Below are 20,050 nucleotides of genomic sequence, written 5' to 3' on the forward strand. Positions count from 1 at the left end.
AACCGTTAACATTGATTTTTGGTCGAAATCTTCTCGTTTTGGCAACTTGAATTTTGAAGAACTTCAAGTCCAGTTGCCAAGACAAGAAGATTTTGACCAGAATTCTCCGTGACCTGGATTTCTGAGAACCTCCACAGGCGAGTTGATTGTAAATCCATCCAGGCCGGAGTCCCTCGCGAACACGGCTCAGTTGGATAAAACCGTCACGGCGTCTCAACCCCAAACCGCTGCGTCCTCGGCTGCATTCATACCTCCGGCTGCAATCATACGAGTTCTGCGCTCGCTTTCTTTTTTGCTGGAAGGAGGTTGAGCGCCGTCGGACTGAATGACATGTCGAGGTCTTGACATGATGTGATTTCTGCCGGTCGGCCCCAAAGGACCAACCGAAATGAATACAGTTGTCCCTATACATATATATATATATATATATATATATATATATATATATATGTTTTTTTTTTTTTTGTAACTTAAATGAATTTTCCCCATTTAAAAGAAAACAGATTTGTTAGGTTTTTTTTTTTTTTTTTTTGTTCTTTTTTTTTTTTTATATAATGCAATATCGCTCACACGTACACTGCGTTCATGCTTGGCAATTATTTTGTACTTAATCTCCATTACAAAAATTCTTCTTTCTGGGTTCATCACTTGCTTTTTTTTTTAATTTAAAAAAGGATACAAAAAATAAGCAAAAAAATATAGAGAGGCCGCATCGAGTCCGACGGATGCTGGAAGCCAATTCCGAAAATGCGGCGGAGTCGTGAAGGGCGTTCCAGTTCGCTAGGTGCCAATTTCGAATTTTGATTTTTCTCGCTTTCTCGTTTTTGTATCATGATTTTTTTTTTTTTTTTTGTATCTTAGATTAATTTTCCCCATTTAAAAGAAGACGGATTAATTTGTTATTTTTTTTGTTATTTTTTTTATAATGCAATATGGCTCACACGTACACCGGGTTCATGCTTGGCGATTATTTTGTACTTAATTTCCATTAAAAAAATTCTTCTTTCTGGGTTCATCACTTGCTTTTTTATTAGAAAAAGGATACAAAAGATAAGCAAAAAAATATAGAGAGGCCGCACCGAGTCCGAGGGATGCTGGAAGCTAATTCCGAAAATGCGGCGGAGTCGTGAAGGGCGTTCCAGTTCGCTAGGTGCGAATTTTGAATTTTGATTTTTCTCGTTTTTTGATCGTGATTTTTTTTTTTTTTGGTTTGGGATTTCAAGGATAAAATGAGCTGGAATCGTGCTTCTTAAAAAAGAAATCTTATGTAAAGGGATTCGGCGATTAGAGCTGAGGTACTGGTGTGATCTTTGGAGATATATGGATCATATTTTGCTCAACCACTGGAAGGTTTAATCCCCTTTCTTTTAGCTTCCAACCGATTTACAGCCTGCGTTCCCGTTCTTAACCCCTCAGAATCACGTTTCAACGACTTTCAACACGTTTTCGACGACTTCTTTCCTTTCTTTTTGCTCTTGAACTCCAGCAGGTTTTGGATCTTGTCCACGTCGTTTTTGCCTCACGTAAATCCATCGCTCCGTTAAAAACAGCCGTCTGCATGGAAAGGTGAAGCTCCGCACACGTGGGAATGGTTTTGCGAACGAGGCTGCCAGGGTTTAGATTCCACCCGGACCTCGGCACAGCGCTTTTGTGGCAGGTGGAGGTTGAACTCAGGCAACAGGGTCCTCCAACTTCTACAAACATCACGCGGTCAACAGGGATGTATTGGATGCAACGTCCCGATTGGACGCTTCATTTGCTAGTCCTGTTTTTTTTAGCAATAAACTCCAACAACGCTGTTTGGTAATGCCGGCCAATTGGCGGATGGCAGCCAGGAAGTACCTTTTTATTGCCTCCAAGTTAGTCTACCCTGTTCCTGGATTGCTCTCGGATTGTTCAAAGGAGTCATTATTCTGTGAGCAACGTTCTACTGTTTTCTACTGACAGTCACAAAGTCGGGGCGGTAATTGGATGCAGATGCAAAGAAGCGAAACCCCAATTATCCAGAAGGAGCGGGTCAGCAACTGGAATCGTGGATCTTTTTGCTTTTTCTTTCATCGCAGACCCCGCTCGCTTTTTAGCGATCAACCCGACCCGGAGGAACCAGACGTCCGGGCGCAAGAAAGCTTCGAATATCGACGGACGTCCCTCTGTTTTTATTGAATTTGAGTGATAGCTTTCAGAGTAAGAGTCCAAGCTTCGCCCCTTCTGGGGCTTTCCGTCCAGAAGACGTGTAGGGAGTCGGGTGAAAGCGGTATGGCGAGCAAAAAATCCGCTAGGGTGTTTTTAGAAGCTCAGGCTGCAGAATTCAAGAAAAAAAAAAAAACATTCAGGTTTGTTGGAAATTCAACCAAGATGTCACAAAGTACTTTGGTGAGTCTTTGTGGTAGAAATATTTGGTGGATGAAGTAGCCTTTCCTGTGCCTGTAAAACAGACGCCACCTGTTTTAGGGCATACCGAGTTGCGTGAGCAGTACATGAAGAAAATAAACCCCAAATTCCCCAAGATACCTTTTTAGATACAACCGAAGACAGGACTCATGTATTTATTCATATATTTGTACTTGAGGTATGACATCCTGCTTTGAGTACCACATTATACCAGAATTCTTGTCGATATCTTGAATTTCATCCCAGACACTTCCTCACTTCTAATGACCTGTTGGGAGTCTCCCAATGCAAGTGCCAGGGTTCTGGGCGGGTCTAGGTTATGGTTGAATTCTTCTTGTCTTGGCAACCGGACTTAAATAAGTTGCCAAGACAAGAAAATCTCAACAAGAATTGACCTGGATGAGAACCTCCTCATCTTATGACACCTTATGGTGGCTTGTTATATAAAAGTAAGAGTTGTTGGGGAGAAGGTAGGTCTAAAGGGGCTGTTATGCTAATGGGGTGTAATTTGTTGGGGACAAAAGAGCAACTTTTTGGGGATTACCTGGATTAGAATGTGAAAAGGTAAGGCTAAACAAAGGAGTGAAACCTATCATGTGGAAGTTACCAGGGGCTGGTGCTGGTGGTGGGTCTTTCCCGGTTGTTTAGAGGCTGCAGAAGGTCCTGGTCCATGCGTGCAAATCCGTCTTGGTATCGATCCCAGTAAGGCGTTGTATGTTTTTAAAAGGTTGTGTCTGAGGCCTCCTCTTTTTCAGAGGTGGTTTTTCTGTTTGGACAAAGATGGGCTTCTTTGACATCCGTCTTTTCCGGCCAAAATAAGGACATTACCGTCTTCGGCGAGACAGTCCTTTGTTTAGCTTTTTCACATTTCAATCCAGGCAATCCCACAAAAGTTGCTCTTTTGTCCCCAACAAACAACACCAAAATTAGCATAACAACCCCCTGCGACCTACTTTCTACATAGCGAGCCACCATAACCTGGCAGTTATTCTGGGGAAACTCCCCACAGGTCATTAGAAGTGAAGTAGCCTCTGGGATGAGGAGCTGAAACGTATTTGAATGAAGAAATTCAAGTCCAGTTGGCACGACGAGAAGATTTTGACAAGAATTCACCGTGACCTGGACGACCGAGATCCTCCACAGACATATTGTACCAGCTGTGTCAACAGTGGCATTCATTTACACATTTACTGTTAGCCTCCAGAGACGCCCTTGGGCTCTTTTTCGACATTCAGCAGAAAAAATCCACCGCGCTCATATAAAAACAAACCTGGTTTGTTTTTCCTTAAACAGACTTCAGGCTGCAAAACAAACGCGGTTTCACTCCGCCGTCTGTAGGAACTACCGTAAAGCAGGATCGTGCGCGAGGCTCGGCAAGGGTTAACGCCGCGAGGGAACTGCTGGAACCGGATAGATGTGATCACAGGGCGTTCACACTCCCCCGGCCTCCCGAAGAGGTGTGGGCGTTTGGCCGCGGTCCTGACATACGCAAGCGTCGCTCGCTCCCCCCCGCCTTCGCGCAAACACCCAACGCGCCTCCTCCCAGAACTACGCAGTGTTTAGCAACTCGTGGAGGAGGGAGTTGCGGGTGTTGTTTGTCCCAGTCCCGCCGCAAAGTGCCCTTGAAGGAGCAGTTCGGCGCGAGCCATCGGTGTTTCGAAGGAACTCCTGTTGTTGTCCCAGTTGTCGCCTGACCCCGGTCACCCCGACGGAGACGGCGGTCACACACTCCGTACACACTCCTTCTCCGTGTGTCACATGGCTAATTACCGAGGATTCGAATTTCCATTCCTGAGCCGTTAGCGTCCAGATTTAGAACGGCGGAAAAGGAGGGGAGGGAGCGACGGCCATCCGGCATGACAACAACCGCTCAATTGCCGTTGTCAAATGTGACGCTACAACCGGCACCTAATGCTCGGGCAGATAGGCTTGTTTCAAATGGGGCTTAAGGTGGCGGCGACTCCCTAGGGAAAGGGAGGAGGAGAACCCAAGTGTTTGTCATACCGCTCCACTCTCAGGTCTCGATAAGGAGTTGTTTTGAAGAGAGCGATGTAAGTTCAACTCCTCTTGTCGCGCTCGCTTTGTAGTCGGTGTTTTAATTATGCATGCGTTTGCACCAAAGCTTTGATGGAAAGCATACCCGAATAAGGACCTGTGCTAGCCGGCTCTCCGCCGAAAGCCGCCCGGCTTCGGCTCTTCGATTCGGGATCCAGGCGGCGTGTCGTCATCAGGCGGCTGCGAGCCGCTGGTGGAATTCTCTGCTTCTCCTGCCAACATGTGCTTTCCCCGCTCTCCAACTTTTCCCTCTCCCTCTTTCTCTAGGAAACAATTACAGATCTGTTTCAGGATTTGTGTGGGCGGTTTCTTATTAGCTGCGCTCTGCACGTCTGCTTCTCAGTCTTAATTCCACTCCGGTACTCGTAACTTCTCTCCGTCTTCGCCCGGCCTCACCGTCCCACCTCTCCCTGTCTCCTCGTAGAAGCCTCCCAGCTGGGACAGGACCAGGGAGCAGGTGTCCCGGAGCAGTTCACCGGTCTCCTCCACGGATCCTCGCCCGTGATCGACTGCCGCGAGGAGCCCTTCAGGCTCCCGGGTGTCGCGCCGCCCAGCCAGAGCCAACCAGAGCCGAAAGCGCCGGCCAAAGTAAAGGAGCAGACGGCGGTCGCGCCGCCGCCCAGCCGTCCGAGTATGGCCGCCATCCTGACGGACTGCGATCCGAAAGCGATTTACGCCACTGTGAACAAGGAGCCCAGGGACTCGGGGGCCGGGGCGGGTTGCGGCGGCAGGATGCGCCCGCCCGGCGACCTGAAGCTGGCTCGCAGCCTCTCCAAGTCCGACTCGGACCTGCTGGTGTCCCCTCCTAGCGAGGAGGAAGGTGGACTGGGAAACCGTAGCGAGTCCGTCTCGAACTGTAGCACTGGGAAGAAGAGGCTGGAGAAATCCCCCTCTTTCACGTCGGAATGGGACGAGGTGAGTGTCCGGTCGTCTTCCGTTTGGCGCTTAAGATGCCGACATTGTCCAATTTCCGATTTAAGACGAGCGGCGAAGGCTACGAGTCACGAAAAGCTCATGAAAATGTTTGTGTAGCTGTTTTATCAGAAGCTAGAAGGGTACTCCTCCAAACATGTATGTTTTGATGATATCGTGCAGCAGCGACGTCATCGGGTGCAGGACAAAAATGCTTGCGGAGACAAGAATCTTGTACCCTTTTTATCCCCCACGCTGTTTAACAGCAATCCGAATACCGAGCGAGCGATAAGACCGACGGAACGGTGGGCGACTCGCGCTAAACAGCCGCCCAGGATTAGCCGAGATGCTCAGCTGCCGTCAAATGTCACCACCGGCGATAGGGACTCTTCGTTTCCGCCAAAGGAGCGAAGGAGGCGGCGGAAAGACGGCGTACAGCAACGAAAACAACGGATAAGATAAACCTTATTGATCCCCAGAAGGGAAATTTATCAGTTATTTAACGGTTACAGCGTGTATAAATATGAATATAAATTTAGGAGACAGTTAGAAAATAGCAAAAGACATCCGCAAAAAAATGGACATTAGCGTGAACAACAAGAATGTACAACAAAATGGGGAGAAAAAAAAGACAGAAACAGAAACAGAGCGACAATAGCAATGATGAAAAATAAATAACAAAAAGAAGCGGGATGTGAATGGCCTTGAACCAACAAGGATATAATAGTTTACACGTGTAATAGCAAAAGAGAAAATAGCAACAAAAAAAAAAAAAGTCCCCAAACAACAAGGACATCAAGGATAAAAACTGACAATAAAATGGGACAGTAAGGGTGAAAATACCGAACCGAAATGACGACATAAACAGAGCGACAATAGCAACGACTAGAATAAAAAAAAAAGAAAAGGCAGAATATGAACGCCTGACACGTGAATGGGTGAGGTTAGCGAGGTCGCGGTAGCGCAGATGCACCTCCGGACGGTTAGCGTTGTGTTGCGCTAAGCCCCAAACACAAGTTTTTTTGAGTCCCCGCTCTACGTGATGTACCAAAACAAGCGTACCCAAAAAAAAGTTACTGTCAGTTATTGGCGGCCAACTGGAACGCCCAGAAACTCACTTTTAATACTTTGTCTGAGTCAAAGCCACGGAAAGAGGAGATTAGAGAATACGAGTAGACGGGGGATGAAAAGGGGGAAAAAAAAAAAAAAGGGAAGCTGAGAGAGTGAGACGAGAGATTTGCAAATGGAGATTCCAGAGGAGCGAGGAAGTTGAGAATTTTGCGTTACGAAAACGACGGCAAACACCGACCCTAGGGGTGTAAATCAGAGCCATCATGACCATTCGATCGATTCGATTTTTTTTTCCGATACTTAAAAACGCCCCACGATTCGATTCGATACGATTTTTTTTTAACTACGATACGATTTTTTTTAAAGTATTTCAAATTTTGAATAAATCAACGGAAGCTGTGATATCATATAACTTCATATATATTGAATTAACTTCAATTCGACATATCGATTTTTTTTTTTTTACACCGCTAACCAACCCGATCGATTTAGCTCGGAGCTTTTTCTGTCGACTCTTAACGGGCGAAGGAGTCTCGGGACGCTTGGTTTTGGATTTCTGTTTATGCGACTCGTACCGTGTTCCTCCCAACAATCCTCTCTTTGTCAGCGGGATTAATGATATCCTCTTAGTCTTCCAATTAATTGTCGACATAAGCCGCGATCGTCTCGGGGATGCGCTCGTCTTTCAGTCGGCCGCCCTTTTGTTTTTCTCGCTCTGCTGCGTTTCGGTAGCCGAAGTGCATCCCGGGTACCAGAGATTACATTTCCGCCCGGTGTTTCCTTACATGACCCTATCGGAGCGACTGGAGAAGAAACGGATACCGCGGCTCTGAGGTTGACATTCTGGATGTTTTACGGATCCGCGTCTCGTACGAGCGATCGGAGCCGACGCTAATTTCTCCGGTAATAAGGCGCCGAGAGGAGCGGCCGCGATTGACGTCACGCCCGTGGCAGTAACATCCCGGATGCGCTGCTCAGATTTGATTTCTTAAGACGCAGGAGCGAGTATTCAACGCTTTCCTCTTGTTGAAAGCACCGGAGAAAATAATTCAATACCGTATTTTCCGGACTATTTTCACAAATGTTAGCTGCGGATTTTCATGTTGTGAAATGAGATTTTTCCACAGAAAGATTTTGCACATGTTTATTTACGTACTCTTAATTAATTGTTCCCAAAAGGCAGAGCTAACAAAACAGAAAAGTCATTGACGGCTTTACTCATCCTCCTCTTGTGCACGGAAACCACCAACGTCTTCTTCGGTGTCGGAGTTGAAAAGGTTCTGAAAATCTCTGTCACCCACCTTTTCAGTGTCTTGTCTGGCATGATTTTTCGGGAGGCGATGCCTGTAAAGTGTTTAACTTTAAAAGGGAGATGAATGGAGGGATGTGCTGGCTCCGGGATTTTCTAGGGTCACGTCATGGGAAGTAGGAAGTGGCAAGGAAAAGTGTTCGGAGTCACAGGAAGTGGCGAGGAAAAGCGTTGACTTCTAGATCCAGGAAGTGGCGAGGGAAGGCGGCGACTTCTAGAATGAGGAAGTGGCAAGGAAAGGCGTCAACTTCTAGATCCAGGAAGTGGCGATGAAAGGCGTTGTCTTCTGGATCTAGGAAGTGGCGATGAAAGGCGTTGACTTCTGGATCCAGGAAGTGGTGAGGAAAGGCGTTGACTTCTGGATCCAGGAAGTGGCGAGGAAAGGGTGCGACTTCTAGATCTAGGAAGTGGCGATGAAAGGCGTTGTCTTCTGGATCTAGGAAGTGGCGATGAAAGGCGTTGACTTCTGGATCCAGGAAGTGGCAAGGAAAGGCATCGACTTCTAGATCTAGGAAGTGACAAGGAAAGGTGTTGACTTCTAGAATGAGGAAGTGGCGAGGAAAGGCATCAACTTCTAGATCTAGGAAGTGGCAAGGAAAGGTGTCGACTTCTAAATCTAGGAAGTGACGAGGAAAGGTGCCGACTTCTAGATCTAGGAAGCGGCGATGAAAGGCGTTGACTTCTGGATCTTGGAAGTGGCGATGAAAGGCGTTGACTTCTGGATCCAGGAAGTGGCGAGGAAAGGGTGCGACTTCTGGATCTAGGAAGTGGCAAGGAAAGGCATCGACTTCTAGATCTAGGAAGTTACAAGGAAAGGTGTTGACTTCTAGAATGAGGAAGTGACAAGGAAAGGTATTGACTTCTAGAATGAGGAAGTGGCAAGGAAAGGCGTCGACTTCTAGATCTAGGAAGTGACGAGGAAAGGCGTTGACTTCTAGATCTAGGAAGTGGTGAGTAAAGAGTGCGACTTCTAGAACGAGGAAGTGGCGAGGAAAGGAGTCAAGAAGCTGTTTCCTGCAAGGATGAAGTTGAAATGTGGAAATTCTTCTACAGCCCGGGTCAGTCAGGAATGTGGGTCATCAGAGACCGAGAACTGAACAACAAATAAATCAAGGAACAAATTTGATTGGATGAATTCAGATTCGCGTAGTTACTGAATATCAGCTCGAATAAAAGCTGCACTTCACATGAGCTCCTGAAGGATCTCTAACGTTGTGATTCTTGCTCTGCAATGTTTCAGTCGCTGTAGTCGCTTGCAAGCTGCAAGCTAACTAACGGCTAGCAGTGAGCATTGGTTTTTTATAATACAACTGCTACATTTGGACAAAGCTAATGCTTATAGTGAATTTATAAGCTTAATTGATCCCCTTAGGGAAAATTCTTTTGTCACAGCAGCTTAAAACAGTTTTTCTATCAATACATATGAACATAAATATAAACAGAAAGACAATTAAAAAATAGCAAAAGATACCTACAAATAAATACACAGCAGAGAGAAGAAGAAAACAAGAAATCAAAGATAAGAATGGACAACAGAATGGCCAAAAATGATGTAGAAGACAAGATTATTATTATTATTATTATTATAATTTTGTCACAGCAGTGTAACAGTTATAAGTCTAAATATAACTAAGGAGACAATTAGAAGACAATTAGAAAATAGCAAAAGAATAATTAGACAGCAGAGAAAACAACAACATCAAGGATAAGAATGGACAACAGAATGGAGAGAAAGAATAAAAAGACAATAAGTGTGAAAATGTGTAAAATAGTCTGCAAATTGCTAAAATCATTTTTTTAAATATTTGCCTCTAAAAGCCTTGTGGATCTTTTCCAGCCAGTGATGAGTAACTTTCAGACATTGATTCCAGATCATGTAGATCCGGTTTATGTATCGACGTCCGAGCGCAGCAATCGGACGATTATCACCTCGACATTCATAAACATCAACAACCCGATTCCAGTTTACAGGCATACCGACGTCTGCCAAGGAGACACTCAGCGAAAATAAAAGGTAGCTGTTATGCGAAATTAAAAAAAAATGACCTTCAGTCCTCGCCAGCTTCGCGTTAATTTATGACAAGGCCAAACACGGCGAAGTCACACAACATCCGAGTCCGTCATCGAAAGCCGCCACACAAAGTGTAAACAGTCATCCGTCGACTTGTTTTACTCGAAGTGCAAATCCAAGACGACTTTTGGGAGAAACCCTGGACCGGTCGCCAAGAGGTCGCAGCGAAGGGCTTTTTAGAGAAACGAGAATCAAACTCCCCTGGTTACCGTCAAGATGTTTGCAGACGACACTGTGATCTCTGGTGAAAGCAGGGAGCAGGAACCAGAGGGGAACGGTTAGGCTACATGGAGCAGAGACCGAGAAGGTGTAGGAGTTTAAGCATCCTGGACCGGTCGACAAATGGTTGCAGCGAAGGGCTATTTAGGAGACGAGAATCAAACTCCCGTGGTTACTGCCAAGATGTTTTCAGATGACACTGTGATCTCTGGTGAACCCAAGGGGAATGGTTACGCTACATGGAGCAGAGATCGAGAAGGTGTAGGAGTTTAGGCATCCTGGACCGGTCACCGAGAGGTCGCAGGAAAGGGCTATTTAGAGACGAGAATCAAACTCCCTTGGTTACCGCCAAGATGTTTTCAGATGACACTGTGATCTCTGGTGAAAGCAGGGAGCAGGAACCAGAGGGGAATGGTTAGGCTACATGGAGCAGAGATCGAGAAGGTGTAGGTGTTTAAGCACCCTGGACCGGTCGCCAAGTGGTCGCAACGAATTCCCTTGGTTACCGCCAAGATGTTTTCAGATGACACTGTGATCTCTGGTGAAAGCAGGGAGCAGGAACCCAAGGGGAACAGTTAGGCTACATGGAGCAGAGATCAAGAAGATGTAGGATTTTAAGCACTGAGGGTCCAGAGCTGTGGAGGAACATGTCGGGGATGATAAGAGTACGGAAGTTGTAGAAGATCGACCACCGTGGTCTGGTTTGGAGACACTCGGGCAGAGCTGGAGGCCGCAGAGATGAAGACGTGGAGGTTTTCAGCGGGACTGAGGAGGACGGAGAGGATCGGGAATGAGTCCATTAGAGGGACAGCACATGTTAGATGTTCTGGAGATAGACTGACATGGACAGAGGAGGGATGGAGAAGATCTGGGTAGAAGGAAGCTGAGGTTGGAGGAACACCAGAGAGGAGATTTACGGATTGAGAGAACGAGGACAGGAAGTACGGAGCCCAACGGAGAAGAAGACGGAAAGTAAACCAGATATATATACAGAAGTGTTCCTTTAAAAAATACATGAAGAACAACCTGAGATTCATTAAGAAAAGTGCAATTTCACCCCTTTCTTCTCAGTTCTCCGAGCATTTTGTTGTATTTTTTTCGCCGAAACTTGCAGCATCCACACCAAGCATACAGTTTTTTTATTAACCTCAACAAACAAATAAGAAGTGGTCCAATTTTCTTTGGAATACCTTACACTCCATGTCCACTTGTCTCTTTTTTGACCACGACATCTTGCTGACGTGGGTGTCGGGTCCAATAACAATATATAATAATAATAAGTAAAAATGCTATTTACAGATCCGGAAGCCGCATTGCTGCCATCTGCTGTAAGTCATATGGTGTTGTGTCGTGTTGCTAACACTGTGCTAAAACAGTGCACCCCTCGCAGACTATATAGGAACTGCATTTCTATTTTAATAAGTTCATTTTTAGGTATTTTTAGGTACTCGGCGGACCCGTTTTGGCCCGCGGGCCGTACGTTTGACACCCCTAATCACATTTTTTAATAGAAAGTGAATTTAATGCTATTTAAGGCCTTCATTTTAGCAAAATCTGTTTCATGAGTGGGCGTTTGATACCCCTGATCTGGAGAGTTGGTACCGTGGCTACGCTATTTCACTGGACTGCCAGGGTCTCTGGGCGGAGCAGAGGCCGGTGAGGACATACATGTTTGGGAAATGAGATCTTCGAAGAGTCATTTCCTGCATTTGCGCTAATGTGGATTCCAGCCTGCTGCTTTAGAAGTCTAGCAGGAGGATGCTAATGAGAAAAATCTTGAACGCAAGTTGTGTCCAATCATTCCGCCCGTTTTTCACATAGACCTTTATTTTATCTGATAATTCGAGACAAGTTTTAAACGAATTAGCATCCATGATAAAATCCAAGGACTCATATCGTCTCTTGGTGGCGTGTTCTCCCGGGTTTACCCTGTCCTGGAGGAAGCTCTTGGTTTAGCTATATTTAGCTTTATTTAGCAGCCCGAAGCAGCTTCAAGTCAAGGGGCAAGTTAGATGAGTCAAAGCTGTAGACCACTCTCTTCTTCTTCTTCTTCCTGTCCTTTCAGCTGAGAGAAAACCTGTCAAACTCAAATACACAGTCGGCCAAAATTCAAAACCGGGACAAAATCGCGGGCCAACATTGATATTTATTGAAACAAAATCTTCCTCCAGATATTACAGTGACCCCCAAACAAGTTGTGCTTTAAAACTGTATATGAAACAAGCAAAACTGAATACTAGGCAATTTATAACTTTATTAAAATTGAAATTCAAATAAAAAAAAAAAAACATCAATGGCATTTATTATTTAAATAAGAATTACATAAAAATCGTGTGCTTCTTTTTATTTGCAACCTTCTGAGTTAAATTTTAACCTTTTACCACAGGCCGATAATAAATGTTAATAATAAATAATAATAATAATAATGATAAGAATGATAGTGCATCAAGAAAACATTAGCTCAGTTTGCTACTCACTTTGCTACTCCTTTTGCAATTTTTTGAAAGGGCGGTACGTTAGCAGTATTAGCATAAGGTTGCAGAGAGAACAACAACAGCAACAACAGCGACTTCATCAAAGATCAGAATGGACAACAGACTGGAGAGAAAAAAAAGACAGAAAAGGTGTAATTAGGAAACCAAAACCAGATGTCAACATAAACAGAGCGACAATAGCAATGACAAGAATAAACTAAATAAACAAAAATGGGCAGGATGCGAGTGGGCCGAGTCCAACAAGGATTAAAAAAAAAAGACAACGGAGTTTGGGCATGACCCGTGAAGGAATGGATGGGGTCGTGATAGCACAGATGCACCTCCGGACGGTCAGAGTTGTATGTTCTCCAGTCTGATGGCCAAAAGAACGTCTGAAGGGTCGGGTTCTGCACCAGCGTGGGATGAACCGTCGTGGTGCAAGGGGGCGGGAAGGATTTTCCAGGATAACTCCCGGTTTGTGCTTCCCCCTCCCCACTGGTCCAGGTTCAGTCCCATCACCGAGTTAGCTTTCCTCACTAGCTTGCTGACCTTGGTAGTCCTGGAACCACTCCACCAGAAGAGGAGTGCGCTGGCTACCGTAGACTGGTAGAAGGTCTTTAGGAGCCCACGATAGACACCTTCCTGTGGAGTGCATCCATGTTGTGTGTCCAGTCCAGTTTCTTGTTAACGCGGACCCCAACGTGGGTGTAACTATGTTGGCAGCAAGAAGCTAATAGCCCCCCCAAAAAATCCATAAATTAGCCGCAACATTGTTGAAGCCATCGTGTTCAAAGCGCGTTGGAAAAAAATTAGCGGCTTATAGTCTGGAAACTGTGGTAAATATGTTTTGCATTTTCATAATAGGTAGATCATTTTGACTTTTCTAAGTCGTTGGCATTCTGAATAAGTGCGTGCACCCCGGTGAAGGCTAAGGATAAACCTGGAGGTGCCGCTATCCTCGATTGCGAGCCGCGTGACAGGAGGGCAGGTTGTGTCGGGGGCGTCTTGCTAAAGGGGAGATTTCATCAGTGAAAAGGGGAGATAGACTCCAAGCGATGGCCTCATTTACTGCATGGACCACATTAGCAGGGTCTGTTACTAGGTTTTAGTTGATTAGCAACCCTAAAGGCATCGTTCTTCTTTAAAAGGGGCCGCTGGCAGAGCATCTCGATCGGCCATGAATTATTAATAAACGGAGTGCATGTTGTTTCCTCCGCGGCCCGTGAGTCACAAAACACAATTTGTTTTAGGGGTACCAACAACACTTTTAGCCTTATTTGATTTTGACCCGATTATGCGTCTGGATACTTGCAAAGGAGGCTTTCTTTTGCCCGTTGACGGATATGTCGTTTCTTTGCCATGCCTTCTGTCAGACTGTGTTATGCGCTTTGCCTGCCAGGCCGGCGGATTTGTTATTCACGAAGACCCTCAGTGTGCATGTTTAATGTTGGAACTCCGAGCTGCGGCGTGCATAATGTAAACCGAAGGGGCCTCAAAAAGCATGTTATGAAAAAGCTTCCCACTGGCAATGATTAACAATTGCATTATTGAGAATTTCTGACACCCTATTCCGGATGTCGTTCGACATTTCGCAGAGCTAGCGTCTGCAGCTAACGTCCGATGCAAGGGTTGACATTAAATGTTAATGAACCTCTAACTCAAAAGGCAAGAGATCGGCATCTCCCTTGTCCTGTCCCTTAAGCTTGAAAAGGGAATATTTAAGTCGTAAAGGGCACAGCGGAAAAGGGGGAGAGCGGTTAAAGTTTGATCGGTATATCCGAGCTTTCGCTATCTTTGACGATACATATGTTTTCCCATACGCGGAGCGGTATGCTCGGCACATACCTCCACTTTCTGCTCCCCGCGAGACGCCCGGGTAGCTTCATGGCTGGTCTCGGCGCGACAACATTTGGGCGTCTCCCTTGTCCTGTCCCTTAAGCTTGAAAAGGGGATATTCAAGTCGTAAAGGGCACAGCGGAAAAAGGGGAGCGCGGTTAAAGTTTGATCGGTGCAACCGAGCTTTCGCTATCTTTGACGATACGTATGTTTTCCCATACGCGGAGCGGTATGCTCGGCACATACCTCCTTTTTCTGCTCCCCGCGAGACACCCAGGTAGCTTCGTAGCCGATCTCGGCGCAACGGCATTTGGGCGTCTCCCTTGTCCTGTCCCTTAAGCTTGAAAAGGGACGATTCAAGTCGTAAAGGGCAAAGCGGAAAAGGGGGAGAGCGGTTAAAGTTTGATCGGTATATCCGAGCTTTCGCTATCTTTGACGATACGTATGTTTTCCCATACGCGGAGCGGTATGCTCGGGACATACCTCCCCTTCCTGCTCCCTGCGAGACGCCCGGGTAGCTTCATGGCTGGTCTCGGCGCGACGGCATCTGGGTGCCACTTCCCAAAATATTGCCGAACCCACAAACCCGATAAACAATTCCCGTTCTCACGCACTCGTGCATCTATATCCTCCTTCTCGCCCCTCCTTTCCCTTTCACGCGTTACATACACACTTGGATACACCGCCTCGAGTTTCAACACAAGGAGATTTGACTTGCATGAGGTCCTGGCCTATGCATCTCCCCATTGAAGGAGCTCAGTGTGTGCGCTCTATGGTGCATATGTGTGTTGGTGTGTATAGCGCATGCTAATGTGGGATGGGATTGGTTCTCGGGATCAGACTGAAGATGACAATCCGAGGGACACATTGTGTGGGCCAGCGAACTGAGCTCCGCCGAGGGGAGGAGGGAGGCAGAGCTGTAGACGGAGTCGGAGAGGAGAGGGCCGCCGTCCCGGCTTTTTGCATTTCATTTTGGGTTCGCACTCCACAGAGCCGCTATGAAACCCGCATTTGTGAGTATTGATTCCCCTCCAGGCGGCGGCCCCGCCGGAGGCTCGTCCGTCTTTTCCGTGAAAGACTTTAATGGGAAAATAATTGACGTTTTTCGAGCGTTCTGTATTTCTTGCAAAGCCGCTTTGATTATTACGTTTCGAGGAAGGCTTGTTGTGTTATTTGATAAATGCAGCGTCTGAGTGTACCCTTTAAAAAAAAAAAAAAAACGGCACCCGGTCTTTCCTTTTAGCCCCTTTGCACTGCCAGACTTGTACACTTTTTGGGTTGCTTTACTTTCTGGAAAAAGAAAACCCGAAAATGTTCGGATCCGGTGAGATCAAGCAGAAGCGTGGGCGTTTGTGTCGGATCTATTCTTTTATCCCCGCTAAAGGGGGAACCCGGGAGAGCCGATACTTTTAAGATGTTGAAGTCACGCGGGAGAGGAGATGCCCTTGCTGCGACTGACTCCAAGTCTTTTAAAGTGACTTGATGGTTTTATTTCTGTATATAAACGATATGTTTATGGGGGAGTTTGCAAAGTTAAGTGGCCGAGGCAGCGTTGCGATGAGCGTGACATTTGGCTATCATCGTTTCGGAGAAAAAGTTGACGTGACTGCTGACGGTGCTTTGTCCCAACACGGCATTGGGGACTTGGCTCCAGCTTCAAGCTTGGTGTGTGTCGCCTTCTTGGGTAATAGGCCCGTTGTTTCGGTGCCAGACCGCCGGTCGGGACACGCTCCCTCCACGGTGGCCTTTTGTTCCGCGCAAAGCGGCGGCCTCAACTTTGACGGACGCTTGTTTTCTCAACTCGCGCTAATGAACAATAAACCATGGAGTGGTGCCGCTCTGTCATCTGGGACGAGCCGGCTCACCAGGGAGTTTGATAAATGGGTTCGCGCTCTTTTAATCTCGCCCCGACCGTCTCTCATCGATGCCGGCTCTTCAGCTGTTGACCTCCTCCCACCCCTTTCGCCCCTGGTGACTTCTGACCCCGTTCATTGTAGCTCCGCGCTCATATTGAGCTTCGCTGACAATGGACGCCTCTACGCTTCAGGTCCGTGTACTAATCCGACCCCTGCGGCATAAAAACACATTCCTCTCTCGTCCGGTCACACATCGCAGAATCCAGAGGCCTTCCTTCTTGTTGTGGATGCGTTCCACCTTGTGGAAGTCACTGTCCCAACCCCGATAAGGATATTTTTACCTCAGGTCCAATATTCGACCACAACCGCCTTTCATGGTGGCTAGTTCTAAATCTCCCCGGACCTTAGCCGTTAGCTCCCTCCCACCTTACGCGACAAGCAAGCTAATAGGAAACATTGATCGCACCGCTGTGTTGTCAGTTCGTGCTTCGGTGTTTGGGGAAATAAAGGCCTTATCTCTTCAGAAAGTCATTTTTTAGCCACACCTTATGTGGAGTTCGGCAGCCGCACAGATGGTAGTTGCAGATGCGGCAGTAATGGGAGTACAAGTGCGAGGTGTTGGAGAGCTTGTCTGTGGAGGTTCTAAGTCCTCCAGGTCCTGGTGAATTCTTGTCGAAATGACTTGGACTTGAATTTCTTCACTTGAAGACGTTCCCGCCCTCATCCCAGAAGAGGTTTCTTCAGTTCGAAGAAGTGAGGGGCGAACCGTCTTCAAGTGAAGAAATTCAAGTCCGGTTGCCACGACGAGAAGATCTCAATAAGATTTCACCGTGACCCGGATGACTGGGAATTGGGCTAATTTCTGCTCATGCTAAGTGAGTTGATGGGTACGTACCTTTCAGACATTGAGCGTTGACGGCCGCAGACCTCCCATGCGTGCCGAGCGTCGCAGTACTTCCACTCGAGGGCAACTCAAAGTTCTCCTCCAGAGTTCTGTTTCAGTTAACAGACACAAAAAGCCTCATTTCCATCACCTCTTCTAGTCATTCTCTGTTCCCTTTGCTGACGGTACTTAAGCATACCGCGCAAAATCCCCCCATGACTTCCGCGGGTACTGCCCCGTTGGCTGGGTTTGGCGAGCCCCAAAAAAAGTACAGAATTACGCAGGAAATGATGTAAATGTAAGAGTCGATCGGCAGAAACGCCGTCTAAGGGAGTTGTTATGCTAATGGAGGACCAACTCTTACATCTACATAACAAGCCACCATAACCTAGACCCGCCCAAAACCATGGCGGTTCTATCGGGAAACTCCCAACAGGTCATTAGAAGTGAAGAAACCTCTTTTCAAGTGAAGAAATTGAAGTCCAGTTGCCAAGACAAGTGTCGGAGAGCGCATACCTTTCCGGGCAGCCTTCAGATCAGCGGAGTTGCAGGTGGTGAGGTGTATAATGAACCCGGATCCGAAGTGGCGCCCAACACCTTCGCTTCCGTTCAACCCAGGGCCTCTTCGTCCGACGGGAGCCGTCCTCGTTACCGCGGCAGCTGCGGCAGCTCGCCGTGTGAGCGATCTTAGCCATCAAACGTGTGATTAGCGGCCTTCGTTCACCGCCGCCTCCCTAATTGGCGACATTGTCTGGCTGTGGCTTCATGAATAGAAAATGTCTCTCACATTCGCGGTGATGAAATTCAGCTTCATCCTGGCAGGAAAGTATCTTTTTCTTATTCTCTTCTGACCGCTAGCAGCAGGAGTTGAAGACTTACTTCAAAGATTCTTCACTTCAAGATTTCTTTATTAAGAAATGCACTTTGAATGTGGTTAGTGCAGGGCTGCATCCGGAGTTAACTCATTTATTTTTTTTCTCCGGCGCTTCAAATCAGACCTTTTCCCGACTAAGCTTTGTAACATCCTGGGTTCTCAACTGCTCGACAACAAGGCTTTCGAAGCAACATTATTTTCCCTGGTTACGATCGAACCGCCAACGAAGGGACACCCGACGGAGCCGTGTGGGGAGGTCAGATTGAACATTAATAATTTCCAAAGGACCATTATCGAAACATTGCTTTTTTTAAAATTAGCAAATATCGAAATATTACTTTCTTTCATTAATTAGCGAATTCCAAGATAGTGCAATTTTTAAAAATAAGCGAATATCAAAATATTGCTATTTTTTTAATTAGCAAATATCAAAATATTGCTAATTTAGTTTTTTAAATAGCCAATATCCAAATATTGCAAACTTTTTGAAAATAGCGAATATCTAAATATTGCTTTTTTTATCAATTAGCAAATATTGAAATATTGCTTTTTTTTTATAAGACAATATTGAAATATTGCCAATTTAGTCTTTTAAATTCCAAATATCCAAATATTGCAAACTTTTTTAAATCAGCGAATATATTGCTTTTTTTTTATTAATTAGCGAATAATGAAATATCGGAATTTTTCTTAAATGAGTAAATATCGAAATATTGCTTTTTTATCTTATTAATTAGCAAGTATCAGAATATTGCTTTTTTATTAATAAGCGAATTCCAAAATAATGGAATTTTTAAAAATTAGGGAATATCAAAATATTGTTTTTTTTTTGATTACCTAATACCGAAATATTGCTAATTTAGTTTTTTAAATAGCCAATATCTAAATATTGCAAACTTTTTAAAATTAGTGAATATTGAAATATTGCTTTTCTATTAATTAGTGAATATTGAAATATAGATTTTTTTTTAAAATAAGCGAATATATTGCTTATTCATACTTAAAAGTAGCAAATATCAAAGTATTGCTTTTTTAGTAATTAGCAAATTCCAAAATTCTGCCATTTTTTAAATTAGCAAATATCTAAATATTGCTATTTTTTTAATAAGCTAATATCGAAATATTGCCAATTCAGTCTTTTAAATAGCAAATATCCAATTATCGCAAACTTTTTGAATTTAAAGAATATTGAAATATTGCTTTTTTATTAATTAGCGAATATTGAAATATTGCTTATTTATATTTCAAATTAGCGAATATCATGGTATTGCTTTTTTATTAATTAGCAAATATCAAAATATTCCTTTTTAACTCAACGAAGAACGAAAGAATGACATTTTTATTTTTTATTTATTTATTTTTTTTATATTTCAATAGTGCCAGTTTGTTGGTCTTTTTCAAGATGCTCAAACTTCTCACATCATCTGACATCGTACCACGGATCAGATGGGCGTCCCTCCGTTGGCCGTTCGATCGTCTTCTGGCAGGACGCCGATGCCCGGGTTGCTCCCGATAAGCCGGTTAGCACCCGGTTACCTAGTTAAAACATGTGAACGCGTGATCGCTATCTATTATAAAGTGCTTTGAAACCGCAAGGCGCCAAAGGGCTATTTACCTTCGAGTGAGGCACTTTGACACGATTCATCCAACTCGGGCTACGTAATCAGCATCATGTCTATGCAGACGATTAAGTGATGTATTTTTACAAATCTAGACGTACTTGCACGGCGTTGGTAAGTATTCTCAAAATAGAAACAAATCAAAAACCAGGTCTGGATTCTCTTTCAGCAGACACCGACGGCCTCCCCCGCCACAAAACCACGGAGATCTAATTCCTTTGACAACGTAAGACGCCCGTCCTCCTAAGTATCTTCTGGTCCTCTTGGGATTTGGTGCTCTCCTCGTCACGGCACTCTTCGGAGCGGGAGATGGGAATACTTTCGGAGTTCACGAACCCTCTTTGAAATGACATAATCAAGGCGATTATTCATTTCAGCTTCCAGGGAAGTCAAGGAGCTTTAATTTGCTTCGAGCTATTTCGTCTAACCGCAGCCTCTTCTGACTGGTGCTTCATGTTTTTTCGAACCTAGATCTGATCC

The 20,050-nt window shown here is 45.3% G+C and overlaps 1 protein-coding gene across 12 annotated transcripts in view; it reads left to right on the forward strand.

Moving 5' to 3' along the window:
* anks1aa (ankyrin repeat and sterile alpha motif domain containing 1Aa) overlaps positions 1–20,050 on the forward strand; it is a 103,953-nt gene that overhangs the window by 52,094 nt on the left and 31,809 nt on the right. For 7 of the 12 annotated variants that reach the window (XM_086159609.1, XM_086159605.1, XM_086159603.1 and 4 more), the window contains 2 exons: positions 4,871–5,361; positions 19,740–19,796. In XM_086159609.1, coding sequence (XP_086015735.1) covers positions 4,871–5,361; positions 19,740–19,796 — 548 coding nt within the window. The remainder of the gene's footprint in view (positions 1–4,870; positions 5,362–19,739; positions 19,797–20,050) is intronic. The other 5 variants (XM_086159608.1, XM_086159606.1, XM_086159607.1 and 2 more) reach the window with 2 other exon arrangements.

This window comes from Fistularia commersonii, chromosome 14, assembly GCF_037954325.1.
Source record: "Fistularia commersonii isolate RoL2024-O1a breed Wild chromosome 14, RoL_Fcom_v1.0, whole genome shotgun sequence".
In the NCBI taxonomy this organism is placed as follows: Eukaryota; Metazoa; Chordata; class Actinopteri; order Syngnathiformes; family Fistulariidae; genus Fistularia; species Fistularia commersonii.